This window comes from Brachyhypopomus gauderio, chromosome 18, assembly GCF_052324685.1.
Source record: "Brachyhypopomus gauderio isolate BG-103 chromosome 18, BGAUD_0.2, whole genome shotgun sequence".
Lineage (NCBI taxonomy): Eukaryota > Metazoa > Chordata > Actinopteri > Gymnotiformes > Hypopomidae > Brachyhypopomus > Brachyhypopomus gauderio.
In genome coordinates, this window is record NC_135228.1 from 18,994,813 (window position 1) to 19,018,482 (window position 23,670).

The following is a 23,670-nucleotide window of genomic DNA, read 5'->3' on the forward strand; positions in this document are numbered from 1 at the left end:
GGACAGGGCACAGGGGCTGAATCAGGCTGGAACACAAAGGGGACTTGGCTTACCCAAACTGCTGCTATGAAGTTGGAAGCATATAATTGCTTAAAATACCCTTGCTGTAGCATTAAGTTAGGCCACATTAATTAAGTGGCCTAACCCAAACCCTGAACAACAGGACTGCACCTCAACGACACTTTACTGTTGGTAACATGCCCTCTGGTGGGGCCTTCTCCTGACATCCCTCAAATGAACATTTATCCATCAGGCTTCCAGACAGTGAAGTGTGATTCATCACTTTAAAGAAAACTCTTCAACTAAACCAGAGGTGTCAATTCCAGGTTCAGAAAGTAAAGGTCATCACCAGGATTTTGCTCAGGCTTCCTGGATTATGTTGATTCCACTAATTTTACCTGAATTGCACTAATTAGAAAATCTAGCAAGCTTGAGCAAATTCCTGGTGAGGACTTTTACTTTCTGAACCTGGAATTGACACCTCTGACTTTTATAATAATAATAATAATAACAACAATACTACTACTACTAATAATAATAATAACAACAACAATAATAATTTTATTATTATTAAAAGAATTATTAAAATAATAAATAATTAATAATTAATAATAAAATTATTATTATTATTATTATTATTGTTATTATTATTATGGAATTATTATTATGATTATACATTCCATTATTGTACATTCCATATACATTCGTATTTACAATAATAATAATAACAAGTATTATTATTATTATTATTAATAATAATAATAATAATAATAATGATAATAATAATAATAATAATAATAAAAATTTCGCATTAGTTTGTAGCGGACGTTTTTATCTGCATTTCTACCGGTTATTTTGAGTAACATTCCTGATATCCAATAAAAAACTGACTAGCGACCGGAGCGCTATTTCTTCCGGGTGAGAGTTCGGCTTCGCCGTGTACTGCATTAAAGGTCAGTCCCCAATACCGGTGTGTAGTTACGTCTCACTGCTAATGTTTAGGACATTCTGCATCCTACATTCATTAATGAATTAACAATAGCGGGATTTGTGTGATTTTTTAATTGTATGTGATTGGTGCAAATTCTTTGGTTCATTGCTTTGGTATCAGCTAGCAAGACGGCTAGCTGGGCTAACTGTCGCCATGGCGCCCGCGGTCTCCTCGCATCCTTCAGCAGGGTCGCGTGCACACCCGCGAGCGCAGCGGCAGTCGGATACACAGCCACGAACACACTCTCCTTCCTCAATGTTTACTTCCAATGTGTGCTAATAAATACATGTTTGAATGTTTTAATGTAGCGGTTGAGGTCGGCGCTTTCACTTTGTGAATGAATGTGAGCTAACAGACGAGACTAGCTGGTTACAGCGGGCTGGTAGACCAGGCCGGCCTCGTCCTGTGGGTACAATAAATATGAGGGAGAGTTGCACTGCGTCTGCATTTCTGTCTAATTATATATATATATATATATATATATATATATATATATATATAAAGAAAATTACTCGTACTTCTAAAAATCTCATTTAGTTTAAACTGTTTTCTTGTTACACTATGCGTGATATTCATCTTGCCGAGCTCTCTGACTGACTCCGCTACCGTTATAAAACACCTCAAGCTCGCATGGCTGACTTGAGTTTCTGTTCTCCTCTGTGTGCTGACGTGGTGGTGTTTTTAGACCCAAAAAACACCGACAAAGTACCGTCGGAAGCGTCAAAGTACCGAGCATAGGCTACTAAGAGGGGAATACAGTCAAAGTTTATACAAACGGAGGAATGTGACCTGTTGCAAATGACCAAGAAACGTGTGTAATGACCTGTGCGCGAGCACGCCGATCCTGGTCGGTCGCGTGTGTCGTGCACGCGCGTTAGTGCATGTTTCATGCATGCATATGTCCTGAAATAGAATCAGCGGGGTTGATCATGGGTTACACGAGCATGCTGGGAAAAGGCGGTTGTATTCACTCTTTCTCCGTTTGCCGGGTGCAGGAGGAGGGTTGACCCGGCTGCACAGCTCCTCCTCGTGTCCCTGATGGCGAGTCTTTTGCGGGTGGTTGCCACCACTTGTTCTGCCCCTCTCTTCACCGGGGTGGCCTGCTCCAAGCTCCAGAATGTCCGGACCGTGAAGGCGACATGTCTGCGATTCTTCAGGACCCATCAGGCCCTTGCTCGCTCTGCTAGCCCAGGTAAAAAAAAAGCTTTTCAGCATCACTTGTACGGTCACGTGGGAAATTGGAAATTTCGACAGATGGGAATCTGCATTTTTGAACTTGTGTGTGCATTGCTACTTCCTACTTCCTGTTTTTGCTTGGGTTGGTGTCCTTGATGAATCCCTTAGATCTTAGACACATTTCTAGACACATTAAGTAGGTATTTAATAGCGTGCTCTATTTAAAGGCAAACCCTAATTGTAGTCTTAGTCTTATGCAGTGTATATTGTGCCTGACTGAGACACACAAACTTTGTCACTGAGTTTTTGCTGCACCCAGGTGCTACTCCTTCCCAAGGTCATGGTGTCACATGACGTCCTGCCAAGGCCCATCCCCCACCCCACTCCGCTAGTTCTGCCACCTTTACCTGAGCTCACATGGTGTCTGGCAGCAAATGAATGAGGTGCCCGCTGTAGTGTTCACACACGGGCTGTCTAGGTACGCCACCAGTGCACGGGGCTCTGTCCAGTCGTGGTTGACGCTCTTTGAGTTGCGTAGGAATGATAATGACAGCTGAGGCTTGCTGCCTATTTCTGGCAGGATACCAGTCGAGTTTGGCGTCCGGGGTTTGGGAAGCTCTGCTCGCAAACAAGGTCCTTATAATGCATTGAGCAGAAAAGGTGCAAAAGTGCACCCTTAACAATGTTTGTGGTCACAAATTGTGACTAGACCCCAGAAACCAATGTTACATGAAAGTAATGATCAAACACAATCCTTTCCTGCTGATACTAGCACATTGTTTAGATTTTGCTAAACAGCAATTTGTTCTTAATGGAGCTATAAAAATGACTAAAATGTTTTACAACGTGCTAAAAACTTTTCAGTTGTTGTGGGTAGGCCTAATTAAACATTGTGAACTCACAGTAGGTTATAATTTGTGCTGTAGCTGTCTATAACCCTGCGATTAGAGCCAATTCACCACGCTAGATGGCTGTGATTGACACTATTTTAGTCATCTATGATTACCTATGTGGTACGAGTTTCCATTACAGTCTTGCACAGAGCTTGATGAACTTGATGCATTGTGTTTTTATTGCCATTCATTCGCTATAAACCTTTCTGCTATAATGTCTAATACAGTTTTACTATGAAACAACCTTTTTTTGTAGTTAAGACATGGGTTGAGTTGTGGACATAGGAAATTGAACCTGTGTTAAGTTATATGGAGTGGCAGTGTCTTGAAGGGAGAGGCTAATTTGTCTCTGTTGATTGAAAGACTCCTGGCAAGTATTTAGAGTCATCCTCTTTTTGGTATCTTTAGAATCCCACATAGTATTATTACACATTTCTATTTTATGTTCTGAAATAATTTTCGTGAACATTGGCCAATATGTGTGATGTAATGGGACTCTTTGAAATCACATGTTAGTTTCTTGCAACTTCATTTTATTGCACTTTGATTGCTTGTGGTTTAGAGGCAATGCCAATGAGTGTATCTGGACTTTCCCTTTTGCCAAGCTCTTATCTTTTATGGCCAACTTATAATTTACCTCTCTGACCTTTGTGTGATGGTTCTGTTGGGTTCAGAAAGACTACACTGGATTTTGGATCATTTTGACCATGTGCTTTTGAAAGGTATCCCTTGTTTCTGCAGGCGTTCCATACAAACAGCTGACTGTTGGCGTTCCCAAGGAGATCTTTGAGAATGAGCTGCGTGTGGCCATCTCGCCCGCGGGGGTGGACGCCCTCATCAAGCAGGGTTTCAATGTCGTGGTGGAGTCCGGGGCGGGCGAGGCAGCCAAGTTCCCAGACGACATGTACACCAAAGCTGGAGCCGCCGTCAAGGACGTCAAAGAAGTCCTGGCGTCTGACATCGTCCTGAAGGTGTGGTTTCACTCGCCGGCGATGCCTTCTGGCCCGATGGGCGGCTTTTGGCCTATTGGCATGTTTTCTACAACCATGCTGATTGGTTATTTCCCCCCTGCTGTGCTGTGATGTCGTAGGTTCGTGCCCCCATGCTGAATCCAGCATTAGGCGTCCATGAGTCGGAGCTGATGAAACAAGGCGCCACGCTGGTCAGCTTCATCTACCCAGCCCAGAACCCCGAGCTGATGGACTGCCTGGCCAAACGCAAAGCCACCGTCCTCGCCATGGACCAGGTGCCCCGCGTCACCATCGCCCAGGGTTACGATGCCCTCAGTTCCATGGCCAACATTGCTGGGTGAGCTTTCCTGACACCACTGGCACCGTGTCCGCGTTCCGATGTTCTCAAGGCGGGCGTCAGATGTTCCTGTGGTCCCCTCCCAGGCCTGAATGACGGGCCGCTGTGTGTTTTGCAGCTATAAAGCCGTAGTCCTGGCGGCGAACAACTTCGGACGCTTCTTTACCGGACAGATCACCGCCGCGGGGAAGGTCCCTCCTGCTAAGGTACGGGCTTCTGGGCTGGTGCTCTGCGCTACTGCACTGTTGTCTCAGCGTTTTGGGACCTGTTAACTCACGACTTGTTTCTGTTTGTGAACGTGTTTGTGAACTGACGTCCTTTTGACCAATTCCTGTTCCTGTGAATTCCATTATTGGTGGAGCTTGGTGGTTTTGCTCCACCTGGGTAATGATGACTTCTCTTCTGTCTCTTAAGGTGCTGATCATTGGAGGTGGTGTAGCCGGTCTGGCGGCTGCTGGTACTGCCAGGGCCATGGGCGCCATCGTCAGGGGCTTTGACACCAGGTGAGAACATCTGAGCACATGCCATAGGGATGATGGTGAATTATCCAGTAGACACTGAAGTTCTTAGAAATCCAGTAGAAACTTTTCTGGGACCTTCTTGTGTTCCAAAAGAACCTTGAAGTGTTTTTACCTCCTTATTTCACCAGAGGGCAGTGTAGCACCTCACTGCCTGCAAATTACGTTTTGTTCAGAGGTTCTAATCTGCTCGATTCAGTGAAGGAACCAAGATAAATACTGCAGTCGCTTGAGTTAACAGATAGTGCTTCTTACTAACCGCCACAGCCTGTGGTATATCTAGTCCTGTCAGAGCCGAGCTCTGGTGCTCTCACATGTGCTGCAGCTGGCGTGCCTCTTAAAGCCCAGACTAGATGAGAAGATGGCTCAAAGAGCCAAGATGGCTACCACAGCCCACAAGCCTCACTTTGCTGTGACTCGGTGTGGAGGGGAAACCCATTGCTTGTCCGTCCAGCTGTTGTGGTCTTGCCTTGCAGTACAGAGCCGGTCCATCGTCATGATAGACAAGTTCGTCTGGTGAGCCGCATTATAGCACAGACGGAACTTCAAGCCTGATTTACACCACGCAATTTTTATGGTACTGCAGACAGCAGTTACAAATTATGAAATAATTCTTTGGTTGTTAAAATCTGTGGTCTTTGAGTCATTTCTCTTGTTGCGCCTCTGCGATACCACACTAGAGCAGCTGCAGCATCTTGAACAGTGTGACCCACCACAGACCTATAAGGCTGCTATAATGGCATAGTGTAAGGCCATGCAGATACATGCATGCCAGTTTTGTCTACTTTTTGAGAACTTGAACATTATAATTCCAAGTTTGCCAGAACATCCCATTCTAGGTGAATGTGGGGAAAATGAAGTCTAGTCTAGTAAATGAGGAAAGTAGGGATACTCTTGGAAAATGTTCCTCAAATGTTGTTTGTCTACTTTTGGTTCTGTTCATTAACCAATTAATATGGAAATATAACATTATTCTTTTAAAAAGGTAGTCATTGACAGGAAACTGGTATATGTCTCAGATGAACTTATTGGTCTATACTGAGCATTAGGGCAGCCTTGTAGAAGTTTTAAATGCTTTGTGGTGTTTTCCAAAACCATTTCTGAGAAACCCAATTAAAAATTGTACTGCAAAGCAACATTGTTTACAGCAGCATGAAGCTTGTTCATTATTGGAGGTTCTATCCCGCTGGCATAATACATCTAGTGAGCTGTTTGCAAAGTTGATGATGAACTTAGCATGACTGCGAGCATGCTGGGTACCCAGGACCTGCTCACCTATGGATATCCGTGTGTGTATTGGGACTCCGGTTTCTTACTTGTTTGCACCAAGCTAAAATGCCCCCCTCCCTGGTTCTTTGGCACTTTTGGCCTCCCAGCTTGTAGCACACGGGGATGCCGGTGCAGTTACTGAGGCCCAACCACATGCAGTGCTTTGTATGTATATGTATATGTCTGGGCATTTGTCTGTATATTCTAGTGCATAATATATGGAGCATGAATAAACACGATTACGGAGCCCCTGTCAGTCTAGAGCAGGAGTGTGATTATTCCTGTCTGCTTGGTAAGACGTTCCATCAGGGGTGTTTGGGCTGACTGATTCAGTACTGCAGCCAAGGACTAATGAGCTACAACTGTAGACCTATTGACATATGGAGCAGTTCCCGTGTGCTGCCACTGGATGGCAGCATCACCCAGAGTATGTGGGGGAAATCGCATTACGAGTTCCTCCTATTTTTATTGACCCAAATGTATTGAAGAGTTGGTGTCCCCCCTTTACCCCCCCAGAGATGCCGCACTGGAGCAGTTCAAGTCACTGGGGGCGGAGCCTCTCGAGGTGGACGTGAAGGAGTCTGGAGAAGGCCAAGGCGGCTACGCTAAGGAGATGTCCAAGGAGTTCATCGAGGCCGAGATGAAGCTTTTTGCCAAGCAGTGTTTGGACGTTGATATCCTCATCAGCACAGCCCTCATACCCGGTACGCGCCCACACTCACGTCCTCAACACCTGCGTCGAGTTAGGTTGTAGTACTGAGCCTTCCCTGCATTTCAGAAGAAGTATCTGGAAGTTTGGGCTACAAACTTGTACTGATCCAAAGTTTCATTCTTTTGATTAAATATTATAAAGAAAATGACATTCTTGCAAATGTGTTTTTGAAATGCTTAATTTATTAATATCAGGACCTAAGAGGGCATTTTTGATTCTCGTTTATTATGGTTTGTGAAATAAAGTAGCTTCCTATTTACATTTCTGAGTTGAATATATACAGTGAGATTTGGCGATATTGTTTCTATGAGACGTCTCCTGTGGTATGGTCATGTCATCTGTACTATTAGTGTCATGACTCCCACCACTAACGTCCTTCCATCTTTCCTGAGAACATCAAGTCTCCAGTAGTGCTGTGCGATGTGTCCACACTAACGGCTGTAATGCTGGTGGTGTCCAGGGCGCAGGGCTCCCGTCCTCATCAGCAGGGCCATGGTGGAGAGCATGAAGGACGGTTCCGTGGTGGTGGACCTGGCCGCAGAGGCGGGGGGCAACATTGAGACCACCGTTCCTGGACAGCTGACCGTTCACAAGGTGAGTCCAGTCCCGCCTCCGAGACGGCACAGAACTCGCTCCTTCAGCTGTGAGCTCTACGGCTTCTTTTGAAGATTGAGTTCTTGGTGCCAGATCTCTCCAGAACTGGTGCACGATACACGGCTTTGCAGTCATTTAGACCTCAGATTTGAAGGCCCAGTGTACATGTGGCTTAGAGCCGGTGCGATGTGTTTATTTGTCTGTAGGGTGTGACCCATATTGGCTACACGGATCTCCCAAGTCGTCTTCCTACGCAGTCCAGCGCCCTGTACTCCAACAACATCATCAAACTCCTCCGAGCCATCAGCCCAGACAAGGAGAACTTCTACTTTGACGTCAAAGAATCCTTCGACTACGGCACGATGGACCACGTTGTCCGCGGCACCGTGGTCATGCAGGTCTCTCGGACCCCGCAGCATTACAGCTACTCCAGAACCATTTGGGCTTAAAGCAGCGACCTCTAATTTCTGGCTTAATATCTGTGTGGGACACGAGGGCCGAGGGTTTACATGCTACTCTCATACGAGCTCTGTGTGTGTGTGTGTGTGTGTGTGTGTGTGTGTGTGTGTGTGTGTGTGTGTGTGTGTGTGTGTGTGTGTGTGTGTGTGTGTGTGTGTGTGTGTGTGTGTGTGTGTGTGTGTGTGTGTGTGTGTGTTTGTGTGTGTGTTTGTGTGTGTGTTTGTGTGTGTGTGTGTGTGTGTGTGTGTGTGTGTGTGTGTGTGTGTGTGTGTGTCTCTCTCTCCTGCTGTCTCCAGAACGGACAAGTGCTGTTTCCCGCACCACAGCCCAACAACGTCCCCTCTGCAGCACCTCCCAAGCCCAAAAGCGTCCAGGAGCTGGAGAAGGAGAAGGCGGCCATTATCTCGCCGTTTAGAAGCACTCTCACCACGGCTGGAGCGTACACTGGAGGTGAGGCCCGGAGCCCCGCCCCCTGCCCTGCCCCTGCCCCGCCCCCTCCCCCACTCCATCTCTCTGTATGGATTTCCACAGAGCTCTCTGGCAGGCTCCTGGGGTGGTCTCTGACCTGCTCTGTGCTTACAGGAACATGCTGTGATGTGCAGATGAATTGCACTGCCTGCCACAAATTTGCTCAGCAAAACAAACAAATAAAAAAAGCAAGCGACTTAGAAAATGTCTTTTTCCCCTAGTGTGTCCCTTCTGTGTAAAGGTCAACTTTTGTTGTTCTACTGTTTGGTGTCCAAGAATATGACTAGACGTAACATCAAGAACAGGATTGTGTCAGTTGCAGGCAGATGAGCAGAGCTTGTGTACGGAGAGGCAGTGTTTGCTGTAGATCAAAGCACACACTTGCTTGGACAGCCGGTCACCATGTCTCACGCGGAAATAAACACCCGTCAATAAACAAACACATTCATCTTCCTTCTCTCTCCATGGTTCTTTTGCTCCTGCTACAAGTACAAACCTGAAATGAGTTTGAAATTCGAAATAGTCACTTAATTTCTCTGTCCCTCCCAAACGTGCGCACACACACACACACACACCAACCTCTCGGTAACTCCCAGTTCACCCCTAAAATCCAGGAAGCGGAGAGTAATAAAACGCACTGGTGAGTGTGTGAAGGCTGCCCCATGCTGTGGCCGGCTCGGGTGGAGGGGCTCCATAGTGTGTGTCTCGTTCACATGGCCTGCTTCCGCCCGTATTTAGTGTTTGCATGTTTGCATTGTCTAATTTGTTTTTTACAAAGGAAACCTGTTTGTTTTTTGTTTAGGTCTCACTACGCTGCTCGGACTTGGGCTGTGTGCGCCGAATGCTGCCTTCAGTCAGATGGTGACGACCTTTGGCTTGGCAGGAATTGTGGGATACCACACAGTGTGGGGCGTCACGCCCGCTCTCCACTCGCCGCTCATGTCCGTCACCAACGCCATCTCTGGTGAGCACGTCCGCGCGCACACACCGAACCCATCAGGGGATCAAACACAACAGGCCTCACCGGGATCACACCGGCACGTGACCCACAGGCATGTGTTGTGCGTGTGCGTGTCCCCGTGCGACACCCACGCTAACGTGGCCAGCTTGATCTGTGTTTACACCACATGTTCCTTCCTTCCTCAGTTTGTGGATTTTAGTGTTAGGCACAGGATTTGTGGAGAAGCTAAAAACCACCTGTCTGCATTATGGACGAACTTGGAACGTCTCTTGCTGTTAAACTCATCCAATGTTTAAAAAATAATAATTTAAAATTTTTCTTTTGCTATACTGGCCATATGCGTCAGCTTTAATATGCTTGGACTGTGCTCTGACTGTCCTCAGCCCCGTCACCTCTAAGCAGAGCCTTTAGCTGGCGGGGTTTGGGTAGAAGAAGCCACCCTAGATGTGATTACGCTGAGGCCAGGGGGGTCTGTGAGGGGGGGGGTCTGTTAGGGGGAGGTCTGTGAGGGGGGGTCTGTGAGGGGGGGGGGGGGGGGGTCTCCTGCAGCTGCTCACACCCACCAAGCTTTTGTGTAACTCTGATCTAACTGAGCAATTCGGAAACATTTCATTTTTTTCACGACCTCGTGGTGGTCCACATTAAAGATCCCTCAACATCATCAGAGCTGTAAGATGTTGAGAGGAACTCTGAGGGCATCCACTGAAGCAATTAGCTCCTTCCACCTCCTGCCCAGCTCCTGGGAAATGGCTTCCAAGCCCTCTGCCTTCCTGCCGTCCCCCTTCTGGGGAGGGGGCACGTTTGACACTTGGTGAGCAATGTCCTCCTATCGCTCGCCTGGAAATGTCGTAAGCCGTGCAGTTCGCTTCTTATGTTTCCTAATGTTATAAAGCTCGACTTTGAAGGACTGAGACATTAGGACACTAATGTGGAATTTCTCACTTCTGAAAGCGTAGTAGTAGTCCGGGGAACAAAAGCTTAGAGTTACTTTTGATACGCCTCCTGGCGAAATTGAGTTCCATTCAGGCTCTTTAATCTACCTGAAACGGGTGAATCAGAATGACCCAACGTCTCGACGAGCCCTTGAAATGACCTTCTGAAATCTCTCATCCAGAGAATTTGAGCGATGAGTTTCAGCTCAGATTCTCAGGATTACGTTGAATTTTTTTGAGGTGCATGTAATCTACACGATTACAAACATAATAACGATTATTAAATCACTGCCTTGTAGAAGCTTTGTCATCCTAACGGTGCCTGAACGTGGTCTTAGATGTTTGTGAAGGTAACCTCATCTTCAGGTCGCCATGTCCAGCCCTTCATCTCCGAATGGGAATCCGAACTTCAGATCTGAATGAATTAATGTTTCACTTTCAGCGGAGGGTTTATTACACATATCCAGGTGTGCTGTTTGCGTCTCTGTCTGTCTCTTTCTGTCTGTCTCTCGGTTGTCTGTGGCGTTTCCTGCAGCGCAGAGGTCACGTGTGCTCACACTCCATGTGCTGGTCTGTGATCAATTGTTTCTCTGGAATAACAGTGAGCGGAAATGCCCACCAAGTGTTGCACACATCATTGAGTCAGGAGACCTCTGACCGAGCGGTCAGCAGTCTCCAACACAGAAGCATTTGAAAGTGATTAAGGAGGCGATGGTTATCGGTGTCCTCAGGAGGACGTCCAATAGAGTGCCATTTAGGTCATTCAAAATGAGCTCAATTTGTTTTGAAGCACATGGCTTGTCCTTAAGTTACACGCACAGAATAGGTCCTTAGTGTGCTAAAAGAAACGAACACAATCAGAGAACAGACCACAAGTGAAATTATGAATATTTTGCTTTTCAAATGAAAGAAAATAAATGTACTTAATGTTGATATTTATCGATTGATAGCGTTGGTCCCTTATGGTGCTTTTGCACTGACTTTGTCCTGGTGTGTCTACAGGACTGACTGCTGTTGGTGGGCTGTCACTGATGGGAGGGAGTTATGCTCCATCCAGCACTGCAGAGACCTTGGCCGTACTCGCAGCCTTCATCTCCTCCGTCAACATTGCTGGTAAGACGGCAAGACCCCGCAACTCCTCCACAGCTCCGAGGAGGCGCGTAACCCCTCCACAGCTCCGAGGAGGCGCGTAACCCCTCCACAGCTCCGAGGAGGCGCGCAACCCCTCCACAGCGCCGAGGAGGCGCGCAACCCCTCCACAGCGCCGAGGAGGCGCGTAACCCCTCCACAGCCCAGAGGAGGCGCGTAACCCCTCCACAGCTCAGAGGAGTCCCTCCAGAGACGTGATGAACGACGCTACGATGACTAGGAACAGCTTGAAATCTACATTTCCAATAAGCCAAAGCCCTAATAAACTGGGTTTCCGAGGTCCATGCCCATAGGAAGGGGTTATGTGCTCTAATTCAGTCTCCAGTCTGGAGCTGCATGTGAAGAATCCCCGGGGGGAGCGGGCCTGGAGCCGGTGAGTGCCGTTGGCCCGCCGTGGCCCGCCGTGGCCCGGCCCCTGGCTGGCCTCAGACCGCCGTCTGGGAGGAGAACCCACGCCTCCAGGTGGAAGACTTTAGACGATCCACACACCTGACATGGTAAACGTCAGGGCGGCACTGGTGCTTCAAAGAGCCACGACCGTGTCATAAATCAGGCCCGAGCCCGTTCACTGCGGAAACCCCACCGCTCATTAATACGGCGCAAAGGGAAAAATGGTTTCACGTTGGTGGGGATGGTGGAGGGGTACGCGGTGGTGGCCAGAATGACACGCTGAAGCCGGTGTGCCGGGACCGTCTGGGGTTGTCATCACCTGGGTCACTGTGCCTGCCTGTGATTTACAGGCATGTTAGCGGTCATTTTCCCTGCGTGTTTTGTCACACTCAGCCATAACAACGTATTACTCTTGTCTGATCTTTGTTCCGTTTGTGTTCCAGCTCACATAAAGTGTCTGAATTTCTGTATTTCTTTTCTCTGAAGGCAGGTGTTTAGTTTCAGTCTAAAAGCGTCCTTTCTTTCCACAGTCAACCCACAAGCCATAAACCAGCAGAACCAGAAAGATCAACATTTCTTCTCCAGCTTTTTTTTCTTTCTAACTCTTCTCCTAAATTTTTATTGTTACAAGTGCACACAAGGGAAAGACTAACATTGTCCTCCAATTCAGCTTCAATAACAGGCCTGAGGTTTACGGTCTACCTGTTCCTTTGCTGATGCGTTTTTGTCTGTAGAGCTGCAGAGTCTTTTATGTCATTGTGATATTTTGATATTGGTGAGATACTGTTTTAAACGATAGAGGCCTATCTATGTTATTTGTATTGTAATGTGTTACCTGAGGGATTTCTGAACTGATCTGGTTCATCAAAGTCTGACTACACACCCCCTCTGTCTTTCAAAAAGCCCTTAGATGTGCACACTTGCTCAGAAATACTTGTCTAATGAACAGCACCGGAGGAATGACTTACTGGCGAGAGTTGTAGCTTGAGTGAGTCGGTCATTATTCAGATCGCTTTAAACCACCACAGCATGCATTGACGCATGCTTAACGGTCCTGTCTTCATCTTGGGGTTTGACCACTGTGTGTGTGTGTGTGTGTGTGTGTGTGTGTTTCAGGTGGTTTCCTGGTCACTAAGCGGATGCTGGACATGTTTAAACGACCCACGGATCCCCCAGAGTATAACTACTTGTACATGCTCCCAGCGGGGGTGTTTGTGGGCGGGTACGCAGCCGCGTTGCACAGTGGCTACAACATAGAGCAGGTCCGCACAGCCCCAGGCCAGAGCGCCCCTCACCTTCACCCCCCCGTCCCCGTAAACCCCCCACACGCTCCAACGCCCGCGTACAGCCACGTCTCAGTACACCAGTACCTACCCTCACATGGATGTCTTGTTTCCATAAAGAATTAGAAGCAGCCTTTTTTTCTTCTTAATTTTATTTTATTGTTCTACTCTGTGTGTGTGCGTGTGTGTGTGTGTGTGTGTGTAGATGATGTACCTGGGCTCCGGGCTGTGCTGTGTTGGTGCTCTGGGAGGCTTGTCCACCCAGTCCACAGCACGCCTGGGAAATGCCCTGGGCATGATGGGTGTGGCGGGCGGCATCGCTGCCACCCTGGGGGTCCTGAAGCCCTCTCCTGAGCTCCTGGGCCAGATGAGCATGGCCATGGCAGTGGGCGGCACTGCGGGTGAGTTAAATATGTGTGTCCATCTCTCTCGTGTACACACACACACACACACACACACACACACACACACACACACACACACACACTCCAACACACTGTTTCAGTAATGTCTCATTCTTTGAAGTCTTTGAAGAACACCCTTTCTGCCCCCCACTGTGTGTGTGTGTGTGTGTGTGTGTGTGTGTGTGTGTGTGTGTCTTATCTGCATCCGTGTGTGTGTGTGTGTGTGTGGGTTAGAGGGATCACACGAGTGAGTCAGTGACCAGTGTATGAGTCCAGGTAGTGGTCATCAGGTCGTGAGTCACTCTGAGCAGGATTGCTCTTTGTAGGCAGTCATGTCTAATCTAAATTGCTAATTATTCCTGGAAACCTGCTGGAACAGAGTTTAAACCACCGGCCGCACCGGCCCAGACCAGTTTGCTTGATTCCAGATGCTAATTTAAACCCTCAGGTCCTGGCCAGCCCCAAACAAGCCCTCTTAAGAACATACGCACGCGTGCACACACACACACACCATCCTCTCTCACTTCACACGCACACACACACGTGAGCCCCACTGCCTACGACGTGACCCGTTTCCCAGCAGGGCTGATTGGCCCTGTGCTGTTTTTGCCTCTTGCAGGTCTAACCATCGCCAAGAAGATCCAGATCTCGGACCTGCCGCAGCTGGTGGCCGCCTTCCACAGCCTGGTGGGCCTGGCCGCCGTGCTCACGTGCGTCGCCGAGTACATGGTGGAGTACCCCCACTTCGCCACGGACCCCGCCGCCAACCTCACCAAGATCGTGGCCTACCTGGGCACCTACATCGGCGGGGTCACCTTCAGCGGCTCCTTGGTCGCCTACGGCAAGCTGCAAGGTAGCACACTAATCTCATTTAATCCCCACGTGATCGGACATGAAGAGGTTATCTGGGCGTATCTGCCGTGGGTAGGGTTGGAGCCCTGTAGCACCCACACAAGCTCAGATGTTGCCCTCAAAAGCAGAAGAACGGACCGGTCTGGCATCCTGCCGTCCCCCCGGCCCGGCCGTTGTGGGTGTTGTCTGGAGGGCTGTTGCTGGCGGGGCCGTCTGTGTTTGTTGACTGGCTGGCCCAGCCATGCCACACATGCCCTGTGTTTAAAGCCTGGCCAGGCGGAACCTCTCCAAATTCGGCACTAATTAGTGCTCCCCCCTCCCCCTCCCCCACAAGTCATTTTCCACTTGTTCTCCAAAGCTGGAACACATTATCTGCAGGAGTTCTCCCTCTGCTCCTGCAGCGCTCCAGACCCTGGAGACCAGCGCTGATGTGTGAGATTACACCTCCCTTCTCCCCCGCTCAGGGGCAGTCTGCTCAGTCCAAGAGTACGGAGGACGTCCCGCTCAGCAGCGTCCCGAGCTCGGCTGTCCTGAGCACACGGGGAGATGACCGCTCAGCCTCTCTACTACATCACTGGTGTCTATAGTGTAGTAAAAAGTCTCATCGCTAGATACATTTTAAAGGCCTTGACGAGTTTCTTTTGATATCGTATGTACATACATACATGGTCCCGCACTGAATATATGGTTCTGAATACATACATGGTTGCTGAGAGGGTTTTCTTTTGAGATGCACTAAATCAGTGTTTAGTCAAACCTGGTTTAAGTCCAGTTGTGAATTAGAATAGAAATGTAAAACGCTATTAGTTGTATATTGGGAACAGCCTTCTTTGCAAAGCATTGTAGTATATTATTATATTTGAAATATTAAATTGTCTCTATAATAGTTTAAAGAACTGAATTCGGGTTCAGCGTAAGGTTTACATCTCCAGTCGATGCTTTGACTGCTTTTATCTGGTCATTGATCATCTCAACCTTTCCTTCACCCGTGTGGTATAATGCAGCTCGGACGTTTCTCGGTTTGTTCTGATGTACAGGACTATGTTAATACAGCGCTCAGACAGGAACTGTGGAGACGTGTAGTGTACAGAAGCCCTGCGGAGGTGGGGTCTCGTCCTGGGTCGTTTGACCTGACCTCCATACGGCGTTGTGGCCGTCGGACCGGCCCAGATGAAAGTCTGGCATTGACGCTGTCTTTATCTGAAGCTCTCTCTCTCTCTCCTTCACCTGCAGGGTTACTGAACTCCGCCCCCCTCATGCTACCCGGCCGGCACGCTCTCAACGCGGGCCTCATGGCCGCCAGCGTGGGGGGCATCGTGCCCTACATGCTGGAGCCCAGCTACACCACGGGCATCACCTGCCTGGGCTCGGTCTCCGCCCTCTCCGCCGTCATGGTGAGGGGCCTAACGCTGAGGGATTGAGTTAGTGCGTGCGTGTGTGTAGAGGTATCTGATAGCTTTAGGGTGAACCGTAATAGAGTTTTGAAGGAGATCTGGGAGTGGTTTATGCTTTAAATGCTGTTATGGAAATTCTGGTTATGCTTTAAATGCTGCCATCTCTGCATCTTTACCATTCATCTAAAAGTCCAGAACTCCTAAGCAGTTTCCTATTGTACCTGTTTGCTGTAAATACAATGATGAGTTTTGCAGTAAGAACTTTAATGACACTGGGGCGGTGTGTGTGTCCTCGTCTTCAACCACGTCTCTCTTCTCACTCTCCCGCCCCTCATGTCCCCTGGTCTGTCCTCTACGTAGGGGGTGACACTGACGGCCGCCATCGGCGGGGCGGACATGCCCGTGGTCATCACCGTGCTCAACAGCTACTCGGGCTGGGCTTTGTGTGCTGAGGGCTTCCTGCTGAACAACAACCTGCTGACCATCGTGGGAGCGCTGATCGGCTCGTCCGGAGCCATCCTCTCCTACATCATGTGTGTGGTAAGGCCCCGGCCGGCCCCCGAGACGGCGTTGAAGCACACGCAGACGTCACACGTCACCGTACAACTCACCGCTGACGCCAGCTCCTGCCTCAGTCTTCGGCTTTTGGGATATCGGGAGATTTGTTTAATTTTGGTTAATAAGTAGCTTTTGTTATTATGGTTTTCTTCCCCTCTCTGCGTGCGTGTGCCTCCCAACTCCCTCCCCACCTCCAAATCCTGTAGCTGACACTATCACGTGTTGCTCCCATGTGTTCCACTAGGAGGCGCTCTTACTGCTCTGAACGGCTCCATGTGGGAATGGACGTTTTGGCCCTGACAGTTAACCTCACGTAACCGTGTGCCCTGCCTGTGTGTGTGTGTGTTTGTCTGGGTCTGGTGTCCCGTGCAGGCCATGAACCGCTCCCTGGCCAACGTCATCCTGGGCGGCTACGGCACCTCCTCCACGGGCACCGGCAAGCCGATGGAGATCACGGGCACCCACACCGAGGTCAACGTGGAGCAGACCGTGGACATGATCAAGGAGGCCCAGAACATCATCATCGTTCCAGGTGACACCAGACGGCCTCCCAAGGACGGGAGGGAGCGTAGAGGTTTCTCGGCTCAAACGTAACCGGTGCCTCGGTGCGCTGTCAACCCATTGAAACATTCCATCATGTTCTGTGTGTTTAACTAACCTTGGACGACCTCCATTACATCACTGGCAGTTTCAAGCGTTCTCATTGCAGGATGAGATCTTCCAAAGTGGGGCCTCCACTGGGGTTTATTTCAAGGTGGTCTTGAACCTTCTGCTTTTGCACTGGTTTCTTCGAGGTCATGGACGGACCATCGTGCTGTCCCCCGTTCGCGGGAACCCGACTCGTGTCTCCGTTGGGTCGTTGTCACTATTGCCCATTGCATGCGTCCCACAGATGGTCACGTTTACTGCCCTGATGCACTTCTTTACTGTGTTTGACCCAACCTAACGTCTGGGTTGGTTAGGTGCTGGTTTATTTGGTACAGGCTGTACATTGTTAAAGAGGTCTCGAAATGACTCATTGACTTGCTGCACTGAACGGCCAGTTCCTCTAAATGGCGTGTGCGGCCCTTCAGGGCCTCCTGAACCGCCTCCGGTCATGTCTCTGGCCCTCAGACCGCTTTGTTCTCCGTGACGGCCCGTTTTATGGCCACGTTTTATGGGCCGACAGCAGGTCTCATGGATCAAGACGTTGGAGGCTCCTGGACATTGGGGAAGAGGCGGTTAATTAAATGTGGGAATATGAAAAGAAAGAGTCATGATGATGATAATAAGAGCTGCTGTCCAGAGTAAACAGGGCCGCCGAGCCAACTATAACAGAGCCGGCATGTTTTATTTGAAACAAATGGCTGCCCGGCACACGCAGGCACTTGGACTGTCTCTACCCGACCTCTGCTCGCCCCGGTGGCCCGGCCCGGGGTCCTGCCTCCGCTCACCCCGGTGGCCCGGCCCGGGGTCCTGCCTCCGCTCGCCCCGCTGCCACGGGGTCCGGGGCCAGGCAGATGCGTTGAGCGGAGCGCTGAGCTTGTCTTGTGCAAAACAGAGATGGGCACGATAACAGACAGGGATGGGTCACGGGATTTCTGGAATATCATGGAATTTTAAAAAGTCTATTCCAGACATGGGAAATTAGGAGATTTCATCTTTTATTTTTGGTCCAAACATGAAATTTAATTTGTAGCATCTTGAAATTCTAGCTGATGACACTCCTTGATCAAACTTTGCTGCGTCATGTGAGTGGTTTTGGTTGCCTGATTTCTTCTGTGGTTTCTTCTGTAGTTCTTTGTCCTTGCCTGCCCAGGTTTTGATTCGTGTGGGCGCTGTAACTTTTTCACATTTTTCACGTTTCTTCTAATTGGAGTAGTCACAGTCACTCTGGGTGATGGACGGCTGCAGAAACACTGAAGCCTTTTTTGTTTAACACTGCACTTTTTTTTGGGCATGACTGTTTTCCTTGGCTTGTTTAAGAAAAACGGGGGTTAATGAGAGAGCAGAAAACCATTAGGCACATTGAGGGTCCGTCGGTCCCCCCCTGCACCGCACTGGGCTTTAAATCCAAGAGTTTTCTGGATGTTGTGACTGATCCATCAAGTCCCATCAGCTGGAATTAAAGCTTTAAATTGTCCATTCCCTTCTTTTAACTCGTCACCTTCGGACTTACGACACAAGGTTAAGATGAAAGAGGGCGGAGTCAGCCTGTCGTATGCTCGTTTACCAGCGTTAATAATTTGCGCATTATTTTCAATTTGAACATTAGGTGGTCTGATAATGTTCTTGCATCTCCAAACAAGGGCAAACAAAGACGAAATTCGAACACGGAGTTTACATTACATCCCTGGCGCTTTTCATGCACTGAATATAGAGTCCATCAGCAACGACCGAAACAAGTTCATGTCTTTGTGTCATTCTTCTTGACTTTGAAGTGAAGTTTCTTTAGTGTGTTGTAAAACAGTTGTTTCATCTCCAGTCTTGAAATGGGCGCATCATTCCGTGATTCCCTGAACCCAAACCACCTTTACTGAGTGCAGGTTCTGTGAAGTTCATCTCACTGGAGCACAGATTCTGCTGTGAAGGGTTAGTTATGGTCGCAAGGAGTTGTAAAACGTAGATGAGGGGAACAGGAATTTATAAGCTAGTTTTTGAGCATACGAAATGTTTGAAGTCAGATGAAAGTTGAGGCTTGTTGGGCATGCTGACGTGTACGTGTGTGCTGTCTTGACGTGTACGCGTGTGCTGTCTTGACGTGTGCGCGTGTGCTGTCTTGACGTGTGCGCGTGTGCTGTCTTGACGTGTGCGCGTGTGCTGTCTTGACGTGTGCGCGTGTGCTGTCTTGACGTGTGCGCGTGTGCTGTCTTGACGTGTACGCGTGTGCTGTCTTGACGTGTACGCGTGTGCTGTCTTGACGTGTGTGCGTGTGTGCTGTCTTGACGTGTGTGCTGTCTTGACGTGTGTGTGCTGTCTTGACGTGTGCCTGTGCTCTTTTACAGGTTATGGCCTATGTGCTGCAAAGGCTCAGTATCCCATTGCTGATCTGGTCAAGTCGCTAACCGAGCAAGGCAAGACAGTCAGGTACACACACACACACACACACACACACACACACACACACACACACACACACACACAAGCATGCGTGTGCACACGTACACATGCACACAGTATAACTATAAATATCTCTCCCACAGGAGAGAGACCAGATTTGAACCCGTCATGTTTGATCCTTACTAGTGTGCCTGTTTGCTCCAGTCCCCTGAGTTCTGGGGCCGAGCGCCTCTACCGCCGCCCTGCTGGCAGCGTAGCGCAGGCGTGCGGGGGGATCTGGGGGGCAGACGTAGCCGTTCACCGCCTCTCGTTGCTCTGTTGCTCCTATTGGTCTGTGCTGCTTTGAAAGATGAATTCATAAATGCAGAGATGGAAGCCCACAGCTGTGTTTTGCACATGTCTCCAGGCTTGAAAGTGCCTCGCCTGTCTGGCCTGTGAACCTTGTGGGCACTGAACCGCTGCGCACCGTACTGGCCCGTTTCGCCAGTCGTGGGGCTCCATGGTGACTGCACTGGCGTTTCTTTTTTCCACCCTAAATGCAATTTGTAGCGCGGTTAAACCGCTCAGTCCAACCACCCGTTCCTTCATTCGTTTTTCCACCTGGGCAGACGTGGCCCGTCGGCAGGACCGGTACGGCCTCCCCACCCCCCTTCGCCCGGTCGGATCGGTACAGACGCGGAGAGGCGGGCCGGAAGCTCGGGTAATTTTTCTCCACTCGTTTGATCTGGCAACCCGACAGCTGCTGCCAATTAGGGCATTTGCAGTTGATTAGAGGGGGAGATGGGTGGCCGAACCGATTGGGTAGGTTTCCCGCCCCTGCACTGGCCCTGCCCCCCACTCGCCCGCTTTCTGAGGCATAATTAGCCTTGGGGTGGGGGGGGGGGGTGTTGCCCTGCTGGGGGAGCTGTGGGAGGAGCCAGCATTCAAGCACACTTTCTTTATTCCTCTGCGTTTGTCCATGGGTGTGTAGCGTGACCTGTGGGCCCCGTTAGCGGCTGCACTCTGTCTGAAACTGAGCCAGAAGGGCAGAGCGAGTCCACAGGGGCCCATAGTGTGTGTGTGTGTGTGTGTGTGTGTGTGTGTGTGTGTGTGTGTGTGTCGGAGTGGCCCCGCTGCAGCTGGTGGGAGCCCTGCACTGCGTAGACGTTGAGGGACAGATCCCAAACCTGGGACGTCTGACGTCTGTCCATAACAGCATGTCTGCTTCTGTGTCTTGGAGCCGCTTTCTGTTTTTCCTTAAGGCATGGCTTGGTTTCCTGAGAGGATGCAAATAATCACGGTTTTTCCCTCATTTTTCCCTCATTTAAATGAGACTTCGTGTTTTAACCCCCCCCCCCCCCCCCCCCCAAAGGTTTTTGAAAGTGGGAAGAAGAGCTTCTCTGTCTCTATTTTACCTCGTGATTCCTGCTATTGATGCTAATCAGAGATGACAGGTGACCGAGACCCTAATGACTTAATGATGGTCATTTTTTCTAAGAAGGCCGCTCTTCCAGTAAGAGTTGTTGAGCGGAGGTGAATGTGCACATGCCACTTCCTGTGTGTGTGTGCCCTGGGCCTGTTGGCTATGAGCCAGGCTTTTACGGTGAGGTAGTAAAGTTGCGTGGCAGCCGCGGGGGAGTTCCTCTTCCTCCAGCCGTTTCCCCTCGGTACACGCTTTTACTAGCGCTAGCATCAGCACCAGCGTACTTCCTCTTCACTTAACCTCTCCCAGACTATCTGAACCTTACACCCCCCAGTTCTAGATGCTGGACACATTCAAGGACCCCTACTGGATGAGGACTGATTGGATTTTCTGTCCTCTGAGACGAGTTCGCAGGCAGAGGTAGATGTAACCCGTGTCCGTTCTGTCTCTCTGTAGGTTTGGTATCCACCCTGTAGCCGGACGTATGCCCGGACAGCTGAACGTGCTATTGGCTGAGGCTGGCGTGCCATATGACGTTGTCCTGGAGATGGACGAGATCAACCACGACTTCCCTGGTACGCCGTCAGACCGGTGGCGCTCCGCTACGTCGCTGTCGTCCTTCGGTTTCCGTTGACCCGTCGCAGTGCTGAACCAGTCTGTTCCCTTCTCTCCCGAACTGTTGCCCGTCTGCAGAGACCGACCTGGTTTTGGTCATCGGTGCCAACGACACGGTGAACTCGGCTGCCCAGGAGGATCCCAACTCCATCATCGCCGGCATGCCAGTGTTGGAGGTCTGGAAGTCCAAACAGGTGAGTGATGTCCGTCGTGACTGCAGCCTCGTTTTCCCAGCAGCATCGCTCTGGCTCGTGTTCTCGGGACCAAAGGCACACGGGACATGAGTAAGTCTGTGGGATGAGACTCACATTGGCTCATGGGGCCCTTGGGCGATGTAATGCAGACCATCTCTCAACCCCCACCCAGAGGAGCCCAGGGCCTCCACCCGCGCTCCACCAGGTGTATTCTCACACTGCTTCCCTTGGCTCTGACTCACCCTCTCAGGAATGATGACATTTCGACTGGAACGTTCCCTTTATATGGGCTGGTATTCTTCATGGCATGACTAGCCCACAGTCTCGGGGGGGAAATGGCGGAGGTGTAATGCTGTGTGCTGCAGATTTAATTTTCCCCATATACAGTGTAGATCTCCTGTCCCTCATGTGTTTAGGTTATTCATCTGTTTATTAACCACGTTCAGGCAAACATTTATTTTTATGAACAAGTTATTTAGCCCAAGGCCCTCCACATTAGCGTCTTAAAAAGGATTTGTTTGTGTAGTCTTTTCCAGGACTTCATTAGACGGGCTAAACTGACTTTGTATCGAAATCCCTGATATGATAAAATTGCTGGAAGTCAAGCTTTCGTGCTCTGTGGGAATAAAGTATCGTAGCAGTAGTCTCTGTCCAGTCCTAATGGGCCGTGTTGCTGGAGACAAGGGCTTACGTGAGCCTTCCTCCAGTGAGGCAGCCCCCGCAAATCTCCACCCCGTCATGTCCAGTCTCCTCCCATCCTGTCCCAGCCGTCGCCTGCGACCGGGCCGGGCGCTGATCATACACAGGCCTTCCCCAGCATGGACCGGCAAGCGCTGAGAGTCTGCCTGCGGTCCCAAGATGAGGGTCATTTTGTTCCGAGCATCTTTCAGCGTATTGAATAACACCAAAGCGAGACCAGCCACGAGCACTCTCCTCTCTGGTTTTACTTATTCAATTACCCAGAGTTCCTGCTGCCCAGACGGACGCTCCCAATCTGGGCACTGCTCTCATTCACTTTCCCAGGATCTTCCTCTGCCTGAATCTGGGGCCTGTGACACTAATGACTCTTAATTTTGTAAATGGCAGATACTTAAATAACCATTAGATGTTGGACGCCTGAGTTCTTGTCTCTCTGTGTTGCACAAATGCAGGACTATGGTCTACCACTCTATGTGCAGGTGCAATGCAGCCTTTTTACACCTGGGTCAGGTCAGTTAGTATTGGTGAAAGAACCATGTAGCGGTGGAGTTTTGGGTCCCCTCCTAATACAGACATATCATTCCCTCACGTTTGGTACTGCAATGAGCCTGACTTGGCGTCTGCTCCGTTTGGGCCAGTTACTAACCAGATGAATCCATGGTTTCATCTCCTCCAGGTCATCGTGATGAAGAGGTCTCTGGGCGTGGGCTATGCCGCAGTAGACAACCCGATCTTCTACAAGGCCAACACCTCCATGCTTTTAGGTGATGCGAAGAAAACCTGCGACGCGCTGTCTGCCAAGGTGCGGGAAGGCTAACCACCTACCTGCGCGGGAGCCGGTGCCCTCCAGGAGAGGGACCACCATCGCGCCCGTCGGGAAGAGGGCGCACACGCTGAACAAACCCTTAGATAACAAGTAGCATCAAAAACTTATCACTCCTGACCACATGCTCTAGAATTTTGGTTGTAGATTTGGTAAAATTTTTTTTGCTGTTTTTGTTCTGCCTAACTAAATTAAGATTTAAAAAAAGAGCATTACAACGTTGGTAGGACCTTGGTACATTTTGTCCAGGTTTTGTATTTGATCTAGGCTTTTGTACGAGGCCGACGTTTTTTAAAAACGAGCATTAATTTGTAGATAGTTCAGTGTAATCCGGTTGCATTTTAAGGCATCATATCAGACAGACTGTGTATTCCTCCTTTTTGGGGAGCATCCATGTGTATTACTTGATGTGACTGTAATGTTGTGCTACATGTGGACCTATGCTTCTACAAGAGGGAGGTGCATGATTATCCAGTGCAGTGTCAGAAGGCCATTTTTCCAGTCAGTGCACAGCCTATTCCCTCTGAAGGCCTCCTGGGTTTGAAGGATCAGTGTCGGCTTCTAATCAGCAGATTTCGCTCTAAAGG

At 49.5% G+C, this 23,670-nt stretch overlaps 1 protein-coding gene across 2 annotated transcripts; it reads left to right on the forward strand.

Moving 5' to 3' along the window:
* The first annotated feature begins 837 nt into the window (after nt 1-837).
* Nucleotides 838-23,162, forward strand: nnt (nicotinamide nucleotide transhydrogenase). 2 transcript variants are annotated; one of them, XM_076979519.1, is made up of 22 exons: nt 838-953; nt 1,987-2,183; nt 3,802-4,031; nt 4,151-4,368; nt 4,487-4,574; nt 4,783-4,871; nt 6,672-6,859; nt 7,328-7,461; nt 7,668-7,859; nt 8,217-8,370; nt 9,191-9,352; nt 11,284-11,394; nt 12,937-13,082; nt 13,309-13,504; nt 14,127-14,360; nt 15,593-15,753; nt 16,114-16,293; nt 16,684-16,843; nt 19,296-19,377; nt 21,209-21,327; nt 21,446-21,561; nt 22,937-23,162. In XM_076979519.1, exons 2-22 carry the CDS (start codon nt 2,030-2,032, stop codon nt 23,075-23,077), a joined length of 3,255 nt encoding a protein of 1,084 aa, XP_076835634.1. In that variant the 5' UTR covers nt 838-953; nt 1,987-2,029; the 3' UTR covers nt 23,078-23,162. The 2 variants fall into 2 exon arrangements, with proteins under 2 accessions (XP_076835634.1, XP_076835635.1); XM_076979520.1 differs by having other exon boundaries at nt 949-970.
* Nucleotides 23,163-23,670: the final 508 nt, after the last annotated feature.

Excerpts from the sequence above, each read along its gene's own strand:
- nnt (XM_076979519.1), top strand. The coding sequence starts at position 2,030 with ATGGCGAGTCTTTTGCGGGTGGTTGCCACCACTTGTTCTGCCCCTCTC. Across the intron at positions 9,353-11,283 it reads CGTCACCAACGCCATCTCTG|GACTGACTGCTGTTGGTGGG; the intron begins GTGAGCACGTCC and ends GTGTGTCTACAG. Across the intron at positions 21,562-22,936 it reads AGGTCTGGAAGTCCAAACAG|GTCATCGTGATGAAGAGGTC; the intron begins GTGAGTGATGTC and ends CATCTCCTCCAG.